The sequence below is a fragment of the Urocitellus parryii genome, chromosome 5 (assembly GCF_045843805.1).
Source record: "Urocitellus parryii isolate mUroPar1 chromosome 5, mUroPar1.hap1, whole genome shotgun sequence".
Classification (NCBI taxonomy): Eukaryota; Metazoa; Chordata; class Mammalia; order Rodentia; family Sciuridae; genus Urocitellus; species Urocitellus parryii.
The window spans coordinates 76032818-76049811 of record NC_135535.1 but is presented as its reverse complement, the minus strand read 5'-3'; the positions used below and the strand labels follow the sequence as shown (position 1 = coordinate 76049811).

The following is a 16994-nucleotide window of genomic DNA, read 5'->3' as shown; positions in this document are numbered from 1 at the left end:
TGCTACACCATTTAAGAAAAAGAGAATGACTTGAAAACTTCTAAGATTAGCTCACTATAATATAAAGCAATGAGATTTCGCTATAAGTTCATCACCACTGTTTTCCCACAGATTCAATAAACCTAAAGCTATTTTATAAGTTATTTTTATAAAAACTCACAGGCCATATATACAGATGATCTATAACTCTAAAACGAATGATTTTGTTGGAGTGTTGGAGAGAAAAACCTGGTTGAAGTGGGTTTAATAAGGAAAAGAGAAACTAAGAGTCATGTACAATATTTTTGAAGGGTGCAGCTGTGAAATGAAAAACAGAAATGGAGGGTAGTTCAGATGAGTTGGGTCTTCAATGAATCCCACAATGTGTTCAAGGCTTGGCCACCATCTGCAGTGCCACTGGGAAATAGTGGAACCTTGAGGAGGTGGGGCCCAGTGGAAAGAAGTTAGTTCATCAGAGATGTGTCCTTGAAGGAGATATGGGGAATCTTTTCTTTCTTTCCAGCCACCATGGGGTGAGTACCTTTGCTTTACCATGGGCTCCCCACAGTGATGTTCGGCCTCAAAATGGGTCCAAAAGCAAGGGAGTCAGCGGACCATGGACTGAAACCTCTGAAAACATGAGCCAATATAAACCTTTCCTCTTTTAACTTGATTTTCTCAGATATTTTTTCCCAGTCACAGAAAGTTGAGTAATACAATAGCTTAAAGTAAAAAAAAATTAGATAAGGGAAAGGGTTTTTGTTACTTTTATTATTGTTGTTATTCATGACAGAAGAAACAACTACAAGATTGTTTGACAGATGAAAAGATCTAGCAGAGGGGAAATCATACAATGTGTCAAAGAAAGGAGAGAAAGACTGGAGCAATGTACTTCAGATCAATGACAGTAGACAAGAGAAAATAAAAACCAACTGACCATCTTTAAAGCAACATGCTCAACAGTCTACTGACTTTTGGGCTAATTTGCTTATGGTTAAATGAAAATTTCTGGTATATTCCTAGTGTCACCAGTCCCAGTGATTAAATAATTTGACACTTGAAATTTCTCCGCATAAGAAAGTGACTCATCTTCTTAGTGAGATATTGATGAGCCAGGTAGTCATTTTTCTCCTGTTAATCATTCTCATTTGTAACACATTAGATGTGATGTGGACAGAAAAATTTCACCAGTAAGAATTCCAGAGCTGATGTAGTTGGTGGAAATTCTAACAGGATTCTGATGTAGCTTTTTCTAACATTCAGGAGTATGGATATGAATATAAATGTGTATAGATGTCTATCACAAAAATACTGTAAGAAAAATACTCATTAAATAATCTATACGAAGATACTTCAAGTAAATCTATTTTCCAAGATTAATTACTACAAAGGTCAAGTTACTAAATAACTGTGAAAGCAAAAAAGAGGCTTTAAATTAATATTTTTAGTAGAAAAGAAGTTACTTCTTTTTAAAATAAAATAAGCCTCATACAATATGAATGAGAGACAGTTTTTGAAATAGTTCCATGTTCAATTAAATAAAAATAAAGCAAAATCTTTTGAGCAAGAAATTGACATACATGTAAAAAGTGAGGAGTACTTCAGAGCATTTTACTCATTCACCATCAAAACAGAATGATCTATATTAATTCATTTATTAATTAATGAATACACTTGGCTCTAGCTAGTGAACTAGTTTTCTGTGTCTAAATATATATGGAAAGTTTTCTGAAATGAGATTTATCAAATTTTAGCAATTTCTGCTTTATAATTTTAAATTATATTCTTTCTTAATAATTATTTTTTAATGATTGAGTATCTTTCTTAAAAGCATAATAACATTTTGCAACAAAGGCATAACTTGTAGCATCCAATGTATGATACCCTGAACACCTATTCTTGTACAACTAATATTTACAAATAAAGTAGTAAGAAGAAAAATAGAAAATTCAGTAAATAAATAGTTTGGTCAAGAGAAGACAAGAACTTTGTGACTCCAGAAAGTCTGAATCATTCCTTTGTTTCTCTCTACATTTGAAATGCCTGGGAAATACGATTACTTTCTTCAATATTTTTCATATGGCTATAATTGATGTACAAATGCAACTGACACTCTTACATTTTTACCACCAAATTCAAATGACATATACAATAATAAGGCACTACAACAAAAATATCCAACAGTTACTTAGTAGGTTCATCAGCAAAAATCTCACAATAAGTAAAGCATCATTCTAAACTGCCCAGTGCATTCACTTTAAATAGCAAACTTTCTATTTCTACTTGACATCTTATGAGTTTCCACATAATTTTAACATGTTGTGTGATTTTACTTAAAGTGTAGCAGTACTAACAAATTATTTTTCATTTTATGCCCTTCACTCCTAATTTACTCTCTTAATTATTGTTATAAAACAATAATAATTATAGCAATAATAATAAGTATGTTCAAATTCTTCTTACATGCTAGAAAAACTTCTAGACATTTTGTGTAATAAGTCATTTAATTCTTTTAACAATCCTGGAAGGTAACTATGATCATTACCTCAATTTATACATTAGAAAACTGAGTCTCAACATAGTTTAATGCCCACCCACAGGCCTATAGCTGTTAAGTAACATGATTATGATTTAAACCTTGACAACATAACTTTGATAATATATTTAACCACTAAATTTTTTCATGAATACTGACAGTACAACATGAATCACAGAACATGATAATCAAATATACTTAATGGTAATTATTTATGCTAAATTATGCTCTATAAATCATAGACATGTACTCAAAAACACAAAAAACAATCTAATAATAACTAGAAAAAACATCAAATTTTATTATAATATACTAAAAAAAATTATTGACTTTGGACTTATATATTACTGGAAAAAAAACCACTGTAGCATAAAAAGCAATCCATATAAGTTCATATCCTTCTAAAGAAAATGGTTTAAGAGTTCCATAATACAACAAAATACATTTGTTTCAGCATTTTGGGTTTCTACACAATATCATTCTTCCACAATCCTAAGGCAATATCATAATTGCATAAAAAGTAAATAGGAAATGTTTCTGTGAAACTTAAAATCATTCATCTTAAGTATCAAATATAATATACAAAACGATTATGAAGTTACACATTACTACTGAGACACAAAAATCACATCAATTTTTAAAGTACCAAAATATTTTCCTCCATTTATCAACTTAATATGCTCCTCTGACTCAAATGTAATAACTCAAATATCACTCTCACCAAAGAGTTAAAATGAATAAAAGATAAATCTACCTGCCATCTTCATTACTTCGATAAAATACAAGAAAAGGGTCTGATTTTCCAAAGAAATCCTTCTTGTCCAATTTGTTTGCACAAAATTGCATCAAAACAGCATCCTGAAAACAAAATTAATAAAACAGGCTCAAAAGCTGGGCTATAAATAACTAGAAACTGCAGACCTCAAGCAAGACTTGACAAGAAAACAAATTTGTCATTTTAATGCAAATGGCCAAGTGTGGAAGAGCTCTACACAACATAAAATCTCTTTTTCAAGGATTGTGGAACTTTAAAAATTGCCCTGGAAATTTTCATTCAAGTTACAAAACTTACTTATCAAAAACTGTTAACATTCTTTCCCTAAAAAGTGATATTAAGCTAAATGTCTCTGGGTATTCAAGATTGCCATATAGGAGCTACATTCATGTTTTCAATCACTCAGGTACAGATTTAGAACAAGCCATGCACCTGCCATGTATTAGATGTTGAAATACACTAAATGATTTGAAGGCAACACGATAGACACACTCTGACAACATAGTTCAGGATCTTTTTTGGCAGGGTTGGTGGTGAATTCTTTCTTAAATTATAAACAAATACATCAAAATGTCTGAATAATATTTAAAAATAATTTCTATGATACTGAGTTCCAAGAAAATTAAAAGAGTTTCCTTCCTTTCACTCTTTTAATATTTGCATGTTAATTATTATGCCAAACCAATCATTGCTATCAATTCATGTATTCAGGAACTCATAATCTATATGATTTCAATGTAGGGAAGTTAGACATTGATTATATAAGTTTTTGTTTAAAAGGTAAATAATGTAGAGTTCTTTAAAAATTAAAAGTAATACTTTGGAGATTTTTTTTTTTTTGTTTTAACTGACAGGAGATGGTAAAAGTTTTAGGAAGAGGTAGAGTGGAAAAGCAATTCAGAATAAATGAAGAGGTCACAGTTTTGAGTAGTATGTGGTGGAAACATTAATGATGCCTAAAAAGATCAGACTTATTCACCATTTTATTTGGGGAAGTCCAACAATACTTATAAACAATGAAAAGGATGATGCTCTCTTTATCATCCATCCATTCATTTACTGTGCAAATATTTCTCAAGAAATCCAAGTCAGACTTAGAAATAGGGTGATTAGACAATTTCTGCATTTAGAAAGTCATAGTTCTAGATTTCCCCACTCCTCCCTTCTTCTCCCATCCCTTCTTTAGATACCAAAGATTGAACTCAGGGATGCTCTGCCACTGAGATACTTCACTAGCCATTTTTATTCATTTTTTTTAAATTTTGAGACAGGGTCTTCCTAAGTTGACCAGGCTGGCCTTGAACTTTAGATCTTCCTGCCTCAGCTTCCTGAGCAGCTGGGTTTGCAGGTGTGCGAGAGCACACACAACTCTAAATTTCTCACTTTCAGAGATGATAATGGTATAGTGTTATTTTACTTTATTATTTAGCATATAGCTATGATAACTTCTCTCAGGGGAACATCGCCAGCTGTACTGATAATATACATTTTGAAGAAAATTAAAAGAACAGAAATAAGAACAGTAATAGACTTCTGTCACCTCCAGCGAAAAGTAATCAAATATGATCACTTTACTTTCTAATTCGAGGGCCAAAGATTAAAAATTTCTATACTATCCACTAAGGAAGTAATGAGAGAATAATCACAAGAACAGAATTAAGAAGGAAGGACTGTTTTGTTTTGCTTGTTTTCATATATTTTTATATATACATATATGGAAGTGCTCTTGGGAAAGAGTGGTTTTCTAAGAACACGGGACATTATAATGACATTGTTCTTGATGCAGAAAAATTACTCCTTCTCAATATACCCCTGTGAAGTGCATGGAACAAAACATAAACTTCCAAGGAACATATACTTAGAATGCAAAAAAGATGTAAAAACTGGGTGCAGTGGTACACACCAGTAATTTCAGCTACTGGGTAGGCTGAAGCAGGAGGACTGAAAGTTCAAGGTCAGCCTCAGCAACTTGGTAAGATCCTGTCTCAAAATTAAAAAAAAAAAAAAAATTAAAGCCCCAGGGATAGATCTTAGTGGTAGAGCATGCCTGGATTCAATCTCCAGCATCACTAAAATATAAAAATATTTTTTTAAAATAAATAAATCATGTGTATTTTAAATTGTGAATAAAACTTCAAAGATATGTTATTTTTAAAGCATGAACTTCACATGATCATTAGTAAGCTTAATATCAATATTTCATCTCTCAAATTTTATTCCTTAAGTCTGATAAAAATGAATAACTGATTCAAAATAAAGATTGCTTTCAATGAAGCAAATTGTATGATATTGAGGAAAATATTTTTAACACAAATATATTAAACTCAAAAGAAATCTAACGTGGGGTGAAAAATAAGCATTAAAATACTTTTAGAAATATACCAGCATCATTGCGCAGTTTTGAGGTTTTCATTTTCTCTTCACTTTGTGCCACCAAATAGATTTTTAAGATCTCTCCTGATGCTTCACTGCAGTATAAAGATCTTCCTACTAAAGAAATCTGCTTGGATGTTTCACAGGCATGTCTAACAAGTTCAAAATGAAGCATCTACTGTCTATCCATAAACTTATTTCTCCTCCAATTTTACCAGTTCAATTAGTGGCAGAATTGTCCTCCCAAGAGCTCAAGGAAGCCATCCTTAGCTCCTTGCTTTGCACTACTCTTTATCCAATCCAGCACCAGGTTGTTCCATTCCACCTGTAAAACTTCTCACAAACCTTTTCTTTGCATTGACTGCCATACCTCAGTCCCAGCCAACCTCACCTCTCACCCACACATGTGCTGTAGCACCTACTCCTTTCTCCTTCTTCAACTTTTAGACCTTGTCCAATCCATTCTCTGAACATTCAGCAGATAAAATAAGATTTTTCAAATATGAAAGAAATCAGGCTGCTCTCAGCTTAATGTTCTTCAAGGATTTCCCTTGCATTTAGGAGAAATGCAGAATTTTGAACATCGTTTCAAAAGCCAGCATCAAATGGGCTTTGACCGTTTTTTTTCTACTTATATCTGGGGAAGGTTTAACCCAGTTATCCCCTACTGCCAGTCCCTGGTCATCACATCTGGACACATTTCTTTCCCAATCTTACCCAAGCTGTGCTCTCTGCTGGAATTCTTACACTTTGGCTGACAAACCACTGCTCCTGTTAGGTCTGAGTTTAAATGCTGCATTCTAAAAGAAGAATGCAGTTACCCCCTCCTCAATATAAATCAGATGCCCACTGCACTCCCTCATATAGATATGAATCACTTAGAATAGATCATGATATATTTATCTGTATTGCCAGCTAGGTAATGTCTGTGGTTCCACCTAACTAAATGTTCTTTAAAGACAAGGACCTCCTCTCACCACTGCATTCCAAGCAACCACTCCTGAGACATTACAACATTCTGTAAATATTACTGAATCAAGACATCAATCATGAAAGCAAAAAATATTCTTTGCTGAATAACTTCAAGCTATTTTTAAAACACATTCCCAGTACGACTTAAATGATATTAATTTCCACTGTCATTCCATTAGATAATAAAAGTATATAATACTAAGTTAAGAAAATTAGGATTATCAAATAAAAATAAACATTTTTATAAGTTTAATATTGATAAATATCTAAAATGAAGCCCTTTTTTTCCATACACAGTATCCACCTGGAAGAGGTATTAGGAATACTTAAATTTTTGGAAAAGAACTTGAGAAAGTTTTCTTGCTGTTGACCTTAACTATATATATATATTTGGATTTGATGCCAAAAACACAAGATACAAAAGCAAAAATAGACCAGTAAAATTACATGAAAATAAAAAGTTTCTGCACAGTAAACAATCAAATAAACAGGCAACTACAGAATGGGACAAAATATTTGTGAAACAAATAAGTGATGAAGAGTTAATCTCCAAACTATAAAAAGAACTCTACAACTCAGAAAAAGAAAAAAAAATACCAATTCAATTTAAAAATTGGGCCAGGGAACTAAATAGATGATTCTCCAAAGAAGACATACAAGTAGCCAACAAGGTACATGAAAGAGTCCAAATATCACTGATCATCAGAGAAAGATAAACTAAAACTACAATGAGACACCATCTCACCCTTGTTAAAATAGCTATTATGAAAATGCACAGAGAAAAGGTTACAAGTGTTGAAAGAATATAGAAAAAAAAATCCTTATAGCTGTTGATAGAAATGCAAATTAGTGTAGATACCATGAAAAACAGTATGGAGTTTCCTCAATAAATGAAAAATAGAATTACTCAATGATTCAGCAATTCCATTTCTGGGTTCATAGCAACAGAAATTTAAAACAGTATCTCAAAGAGATATCTGTACCCTTTGTTCAGAAGCAACCTAACTGGCCCTTCAGTGAAGGAATTTCCAGAAATGTGTGCGTGTGCTTGAAGGTTTTTTGTTGTTTGTTTTGTTTTAGGTGTGTGTGTGTATGTGTGTGTGTGTCTGTGTGTGTCATAGAGAGTGAGAGAGAGAGGGAATATTATATTATTCAACCTTATGAAGGAAGGAAATCCTGTTATTTTTGATAACATAGATGAACCCAAAAATATTACGTAAGTGAAATAAGCTAGACATAGAAAGATAAATAGTACACAATGCCACTTATACAAGGAATCTAAAATAGAAAACTCATATAAGCAACAAGTAGAAGGATGGTTGCAAGATTGAGAGAAGGGGAAAACTGTAAGGTATCAGTCAAAAGACACAAAGTTTGTTTTGCAGGATGAATAGTCCTAGAGATCTACTGAACAATGTGGTGTTTATGGTTAACAATACTGTATTGCATACTTAAACATTTTCTAAAAAGGTAGATCTTAAGTGTTCCTATTACAACAACTTTTACAACAATAATAAAGAAGTTGGGAGAAACTTAAGATAGTTTATAGTATAGATTGTGCTGAGTTTCACAAGTATATATTCATCTCCATTCATCAACTTGCACACATTAGATATATAGAGCTTTCTGTATGTCAATCCACCTCAATAAACTGGTTTTTAAAACAGGATAGTAGCCTTTAAATTGCAGAAATTAAAGATCTAAGTATATAACATTCCTCAGCTGACCAGTAAAAGAGACAAGAATGAAATTCAGGCACTTAGACTCTAAAGCTTAGGCTCACTGTACAAGTTAACAACCAATGCTTGTTTGAAAGAAAAAAGAAATATAGCTTTGTATGGTGTTGAGTGTGAAATAAAATTATTTGATTTAAAATTCTAAGTGATAATGCTTGATACTTTAAAAATTCCCTAAAATATAAATTCAAAAAAACTTAATTCTTCCGTAAACACTATTTTGAACACACTTGTGCATCTACTATATTAGTATAGAATGAAATTCTGTTTCTAGGCTTATTATTAATGATGCTGACCATCATAAGGCTATAACTAAGAATCAGAACTTACAGAATATACAATGAGGGGTTGGGGATGTGGCTCAAGTGGTAGCATGCTCACCTGGCATGCACAGGGCGCTGTGGCCTCAGCACCACATAAAAATAAAATAAAGATGTTGTTGTGTCCACTGAAAACTAAAAAATAAACATTGAAAAATTCTCTATCTATCTATCTATCTATCTATCTATCTATCTATCTATCTATCTATCTATCTATCTTCAGATGTTCTTCAAGCTTTCACAGTAGAAAAGGGGAAGTACCCAGATCAACAAGTAACAAGTTCTACTTCATTTGCATGGAAACCATGAAGAATTTCCACATTCTTCTAAGCAATACAATAGAATTGAACATGAAAGATATTTAATATACAACCTGAACATCTCTGCTCAACCTATACCCTTGGTACCTTAATTCTATTTGAAACAGAACTTATAACAGTGTGTTCATGGCAAATTTAAAACAGAACTATCTTAATGGACTCAAGGTTCTGACAAACTAGCATATTAATATTCCCATAAAGGACATGTATCTTATTGACCATGAACTTCCTTTTCTCCACCCTCCTTTATTATTCTGCAAAGCGCATAGTATCACCAACATACATGAATTCAGAGACAAGAAGCATAAAATATGACTACTTCAACTCATCAGGCCACTTTAACAACAACAACAACAACAAAAAACAACAAAAAACGAGGACAGTGGGGGAGAAGAGAGTATTTCTGCATTTAAATAATGATACTATTTTTGTAAGGCATTATAAAAACATACAAAGTACTTTTATGTACACTGTATTATCAAATTTAATGCTGTGGGTCAATTATCAGAGCTCAAAGAATTTTTGAAGATATTTCAGTAGGTGATTCACATGTTTTATTTTTTTTCCTTTAAATATGGAAAGTAAAACTTGAAGCAATCCAGTAAGTTGATAATACAAAGTACAAACTCATAGTATGACTAAAATTCTATTTCAGTGTGAGGGATATTAACACTGCAGGTAGTTTCTGGGTTTTTACAGATGAGAAAAGTAGTGTTTGTAGCCAGCCTAAGAAAACAAATACATTAGGAGGATGATAAAAACAAAAATCCTCAATTTGCAAGAGTTTTTAGCTCCTAAGATTATAACATTTTTGCTTGATTCTTATTTAATTCCCTTCAGAATTAAGCCTGTTTTCATACTCTCCTATGATTTTGTTTCCTGTGATTATTTCACCTTTTCCTCCTCCCTTGCCCATTAGGATCCCAAAACTATGTAATCAATTTAAATACTCAGTTCCCTATCATTTCCTAGTCAATAATATTGTAGTTTTCTGATAAGATTGTCTCAGAAATATATTGTAAAATAAATCCACTGTATTATCTAAAATCTAAACATCCTCAAGATAATAAAACACTGTTACTCTATATAAAAATTGATGCTAAAGTGAAAGTATTAAGTTTTTGGTATTCTTTGGAAGTCTCTGTTCCTAAAATCATCAAGCAGACATTGAAAATAAAAAGCCCTAGAGGTATAATCTAGGGCAAACTTTTTTTTTCCTTCCAGAAATAACAATTCCCAGAGATTCACTGGGCCACATTTTAAGCAGATAATATTGACGGTGGATTCAGCAAGCCTTCATTACCTCCACTGCAGAGTGTCACAGCTATCACCCCATTTCTTGTTGAGAGTGAAATTATTGAAGATGAGTCAATGGGCGTATCAGCAAATCACAACTAAAAATAACACTTTTCTAAAAATACAGTCAATGTACTCTACGAGTCAAACTCCCATTTCTAGTGGCAGTTGGTCCTTTCTTCAAATATGAACTTCCCAAGCTAGCAGAAGATGGAACCAGTATAAATTCTGGGGTAATTCTGTTAGAAATATGAGGAGAAATACTTGTACAGAAAGGCTAAATCGAGTGATCAGAAATGTTCCTTCAAGGGGATAGTGGCTCCGTGGTAGAGTCCTCACCTAGCATGTGTGAGGCACTGGGTTCAAACCTCAGCGCCACATAAAAATAAATAAAATAAAGGTTAAAACAAGAGCAAACTCCTTCAAAATTAGGCATAAATCAACTTTTACCAGTAAATGCGTGGATCTGGATACTATCATGCTAAGTGAAATAAGCCAGTCCCCAAAAGCCAAAAGTTGAATGTTTTCTCTGATTTGTAGAAATTAACCCACAATAAGAGGGGAGAGGGGAAAAAGGTAGATCAGGCAGTGGGGGATGGAGAGAAGAAAGGGGAGGGATAGGAAAAGGGAAGACAGTGGAATGAATGAATCTCACATCAAAGTTAATCTCACCATCATGTACATACACAAGTATAGGGTCCCAACTAGACTAAGGTATATTACATGCTTTTATAATTATATCAAAATGGATTCTACTGTCATGTATAACTCTACAGAACTAATAAATAAATTCATTAAATAAAAAAAACAAAATTAGATATAAATCTGCCAAATTTCTTTCAGGAACTGAACCAATTGGTGTAACTGACAATACCTTATAATAATGCCTAGAAAAAGAGATATTGATAATGGATTTTAGTTTAATACTTTTTATTCTTTAAAAAGCTTATTAATTATAGTTTCTCTGGTCAAAGTTCTAAATACCAGGAATAATATTTTATGAATAATAGAATGATATAACACTTAATTTCAAATTTTTTGCTAAGATTACTTCAGAATTAATTATTTAAGTGAAATTTCAGAAAAAGTATTTCAAAGAAGCATTAAAAATGACTTTAAACAAAGAAATATTTACTCACCCTGCAACAGTTTAATTCCTCAGCTGTAAGTATGATGGTACCACACTTCCTCCCTGGAATTCCTCTAGAACAACAAAAATATATTTATCTACATTAATCCCTTATATTAATATCCAATATAAATTAATATGCTATATTTTCATGTGATCAAATAAAGAGCATACTACTAATAGATGACTCTTCTCTAACAAAATAAATTCCCAGGCTCAACCCTTAGTTTATCCTATAGAGATCCACATCTATCGATTAAGCTAAACTTTTCACATTACTTCAACATGTTATTCCTCTGCTCAAGAATCTTCAATATCTCTGTATTGTCTAAGATATACCATACATAACACAGTGTACTATAACAAAACTTTCCCTTATGGTGTCTTAAGATTTCAACTATGACATTAAAAACCTGCGTGGGCGAAAGGATGTGGGGATAGGAAAGATAGTAGAATGAAACAGACATTATTATTGTATATTTATATGTGACTCCATGACTGATATAATTCTGTAACATGTACACTCAGAAAATGAGAAATTACATCCCATCTATGTATGATATATCAAAGTGCATAAATGCATTCTACTGACACGTATACCTAATTAAAACACATTAAAAAAATTAAAAAGAACAATTTTATATTTAAAACAGATCGAGTAGCTTATATAGCAACCATTAAGGAAAACATATTGGCATTGTCTGCACCAAGTTACAATGTATTTGTTCTATGCAAAATTCCAATTGTTATCAGTTATTTGCTGTTGTGTACAACACTGAGATGTGTAAAGGTATGTTTAAAGTAGAACTATTCATCCCAGCAAAACAAAAGGAAATCAAGTACCACACCTATTATCAATTTTTAGGAAGATAAATGACAATTATTTCTGTATATTCACATAGTTCAATACTATATATAGGTGAAAAAAAAAAACCACCTGAAATCTTGCCTTCCACTATTTCCCTCTTCTTTCGTCAAAAAGGCTCCTTATTTGTGCTTCTCTTCTCTTTGTGTTCACTGCCTGGATCTGACATACCATAGCTTGCTAATTGTTCCCTACATGTCTCAAATTTTCCATAACCTAAGATGAAGTTCCAGGAAAATCTTATGCCTTTTCTGTATACTTACTTGCACTTGAAGTTAGTACCATACAGATTAGCATTTAACTAGTCCTAAATTGTTAAAATCACATATTTTTGCCCCTTCTTTTTTCAAGTTGGTAAGTTCTATGGCAGCAAATGTCATGACATAAACCTCTTGCTAATCCACAGAGTTAAACATCTACGCATGGCAGGTACACATTATGTAAGCAAGCATGTAATATATAAGCAAACCTAAGCAAAGTAAAATCCACACTAAATTTAATCTCTACATGCTTTGGCTTTCCAGCTGACTCCAAGAACAAAGTCAATATTCTTACATGCAAGATTGTGTACAGTGCCTATGGTTTGGAAAAATGTCCCCCAGAGTTCAATGTGTTAAAAAAAATCAGTCCCAGGGTGGTGCACCAGGGTTAAAAAATCAGTCCCAGTATGCTGTGGATTTTAGTGGGTACAGCTTAGTAGAAAGTTCTTAGGTCATTGGGGATATGCTCTCAAAGTGGATTGTGGGAACATGGCCCCTTTCTGTCTTACTTTCCTTCCAGGGTCAGGAGGGACATAGTATGCTAGTATGCTCTAATATAACTCCCACCATGATGCATCACTTTTGCCAGGGATCCAAAACCATGGGTCACCAGAAGTGTGAAACAAAGTAAACCTTTATGTTTTATAAGTTAATGGCAGTTTTTTTTTTTTGTCACAGTAGCATTAAGCTGATCAACATAGTTCCCTACTTATATAAGGAAACATACAGACAATTCCATGAGAAGTTTCCAAAGACTCTAATGGTGTATGTTGTGCTTCTTTGCCCTGTCATGAACCATATCCCAGACCCTCCTGTGTGTCTTGGGAACTACAAATGGTAGCAACAAAAATACTTTTGTCTTCAAAAATATAATTCATTCCCAATAATTTATTACAACATATATGCAACCAGTTCCTTACCCCTCTTATCTCAAAGTATAGAATTGTAGTCTGAATATCATGATTGAGAACAAGGTGAAATAATAGAAAGTTATAATACTAGGGTTGCAAATATATTAATATAAATTATGTTCACTTGAAACCTACTGCATACTCTCTCTTTGTTCTCAGAAATCTTCTGGAGCATGCCACTCAGGCTTATACTAACAATGCCAGCTCATAGCTTGTGCAATAAATTGTCTATCACAAAATCTGGTCTCCACCACATCCTTATTCCCCATCAGGTAAATTGCACATGTCAGAATCTTCAATTTCTTTGGATCCTTATGACTAAGAGCTCAATTAATCTATGCACATTTTTCTTAAAATATTGCATATATCATTTTTAGCATCCTTCCAGTGTGCCTTATTTTTTCTAACCCAGTAGTAACTTTCTTTTCTTCTTTCTATTGTTAATCACAAGATTTGTATATTCAGCATGGTGACAAACTAAGCATCTGGACTGAGCATCTACCTGGAAATACTATAAAATGCTGAATAAAATATGTCAAGGTTTAGATAAATGTTCTGATAACCTGGCAGGAAAGCAAGGACCAATTAGAAGCTGAAATGAATCCAGGGGAATTTGTTCTTGGGCTTTTCCTTTATCTTCCCCTTCTTTTTTTCTTAATGTTTTTTTAGTGCATAGAGATAAGAGAGGGGAGGAAAAGGAACACCCAAAGTGGGAGTTCAGCAGAAAGTTTGAGTCTTAATGACTAGATTGCTTGACCATAGCATGAATTACATACAAACATTCACTTTGGAGGTACTTACAAAATAAATCATTGCCTTAAAACTAGATGAATAAAAGAGAAAAAACAGTTCTAATAATTTAAAACTCAATGAGGCTTACTGCCTTAATTGCTACCACGTGAGTGAGTAGTTAATCAAAACTTCAAGAATTCGGTTTAATTCAATTGATCATAGGTGCCTGGTAAAAGCAGGTTTGCCTTTAAATTGGATGCTAAAATATTTTCACATTAAAAGTTTTAAAAGTATACATAGGTTTATTTTTACATATCACAAAATACTCAAGGACAAATGCACTATGTATTGGAATCTCCAAAACAATTGGTTACAGAATCAAACACAGATTTAGAATACTTAAAAGTATTATTCACAGTACCGAAAATATAAGCATGTATAATTTACCCAAAATTGAGAAGAATGGAAATGTGATAACTAGCGATGGATTATAAAAATAACTAAGAACACTTGAAACAGCATTGAGATCCCATAAATAAATTCAAACATACAAAGTCAACCAACTTTTGACACAGGCACCAACAGGACAAATGGAAAATAGAGAAGTCTCTTCAATAAATAGTGGTGGTAAAAGTAGATTTCCACATAAAAAAGAATGAAACTGTATGATTATCTTATTTCAAACAAAAAAATCAATTTGAAAATGGATAAAAGACCTAAATATAAGAACAGAAACTATAAAACTACTACAAGATAACATCATATAAAAGCTCCTGGATATTGGCATTGGCAATGGTATTTTGGATGTCACAACAAAAGCTTAGTCCATAAAAGCAAAAATAAATCAACATGACTACATCGAGTTAAAAAGCTTCTGCACAGCAAAGGAAGCAATTAACAAAATGAAAGAGCAACCTACATAATGGGAAAAATTATTTGCACACCATGGATTTGATAAGAGGTCAGCATCTAAAATTTTTAGAGAACATGTGAAAATCAAATGAAATAAAAAACATTTCTCCATTCTCCAAAGAAGACATAACAATGAACAACAAGTATATGAAAAGCTGCACAATATCATTAATCACCATGCAAATCAAAATTATAAGATAGCACCACATACTCATTGTTGGGATGATAATTATCAAAAAGGCAAAAGATAATGAATATTGGTGAACATTTGCAAAAGAGAACTCTACTTACATTTGTATGGCCATTATGGAAAACACTATGGATGTTTCTAAGAAGTTAAAACAGAATTACCATATGACCCAGCAATCCCTCCTCTTGGTATATACTCAAAGGAAATAAAATGGCCACTTAGTAAAGGTATCTGCTTTCCTGTGTTGACTGTAACACTATTTGTGATGGCCAAGATATTGAAAACACCTAAGTACCTACTGACAGATGAGTAGATTAAAAAACAGTGGCACATACATACAAAGGAATATTATGCAGCCCTTATAATGAACTAGATCCATTCGCCACAACATGGATGAAACATGAGAACATTATGCTAAGTGAAATAAGCCAGTCCCCAAAAGAAAAATACTTGCATTATCTCATATGAATAATATTTTTAACTATTCAAAAATACAGAGATAGAGAAGGAAATGGTGATTGTCAAAGAGAGGAGGAAATGAGAAGATCTAAGCCAGAGAATACAAAGTAGAAAATATTAGGATGAACCAATCTGAAAATCTCATGAATAACAAGATTATGGAAACAAGATTGAACTGCATATGAGATGCATGCTGAGTAGATTTCAGCTGTTCTTGCCACACACCAACACAAAAAACAGGAAACTGTTTACTGAGAGGACAGATACATATTCATATACTTCACAAAAGTAACCTTTTTACTGTATACATTATCCTATAACATCATGCTGTACACCTTAAATATACACAATGAAATTTAAAAAAAGAATATTTGAAAAAAACAAATAGACATTCTATAAACAATAGTAACTATCATTAGGAGCTGGGGCTAAGTGGTAGAGCACTTGCCTACACATTTGAGGCACTGGATTCAATCCTCAGTACCACAAAATAAATAAATAAATAAATAAATAAAGGTATTGTATTCATCTACAACTTAAATTTTTTTAAAAATATCATTAGATTATTATTACTGTATTTCTATTTTATTACAAATAATAAATAAAAGACATAAATATAAAATTCAATGGGTAAATTTTATAGTAGATCAAACAGAGGGGCCCATGTCTCTAAAGAAACAAATTTCCTGCTCCCCAAATGTAAACACAGGATAATAGTAGTAGACAATTCAGTCCAAACATGGAAGAAAGAAAAGGCAGAAGGTGAGTTTTATAAAGTCCAGCTGAATACTATCAGTTTTCAAGGCAGCACCCCTGGGTTGTTCTTCCTTTTTTCAGAAAAGGTAGCAAGAGACTGCAACTGGCTAGCCTTATCAGCTGGTATCCTGCCAGTAGAATATAGGGGGTCTGACAGCCCACTTTCATTTGTACTCTCCTCTGCTCATTCAGCTCTGAGACAGCAGTGTTTCTGCCTGCAACAAAAATTTCAATTCTTTGTGAGGCTCTTGCACATGTCATGGGCAAGAGGCTCCTCCACAGGCCATTTTTTGGATGTTTACAAATGGATGACTCCTACCTGGAAGAACTTAGGAGTCACTTGGCCTCTTCAAAGAGCCTTTTGAGTAACTGAATACTAACATTTTTAGATATCAGTAACGTTTTAGCAGGAGTTGTAGTCACATCTCCAATCTTTTTCCTTGCGTGAGTCTTTTGCATTTAAAAAGGCAGAG

At 32.8% G+C, this 16994-nt stretch overlaps 1 protein-coding gene across 1 annotated transcript in view; it reads right to left on the bottom strand.

Annotated features, from left to right (window-relative positions):
* Cpne8 (copine 8) overlaps positions 1-16994 on the bottom strand; it is a 194985-nt gene that overhangs the window by 84135 nt on the left and 93856 nt on the right. The window contains exons 7-8 of the mRNA XM_026393935.2: positions 11447-11510; positions 3270-3373 (exon numbers count right to left, since the gene is read on the bottom strand). Of these exons, the coding sequence (XP_026249720.1) occupies positions 3270-3373; positions 11447-11510 (168 nt within the window). The remainder of the gene's footprint in view (positions 1-3269; positions 3374-11446; positions 11511-16994) is intronic.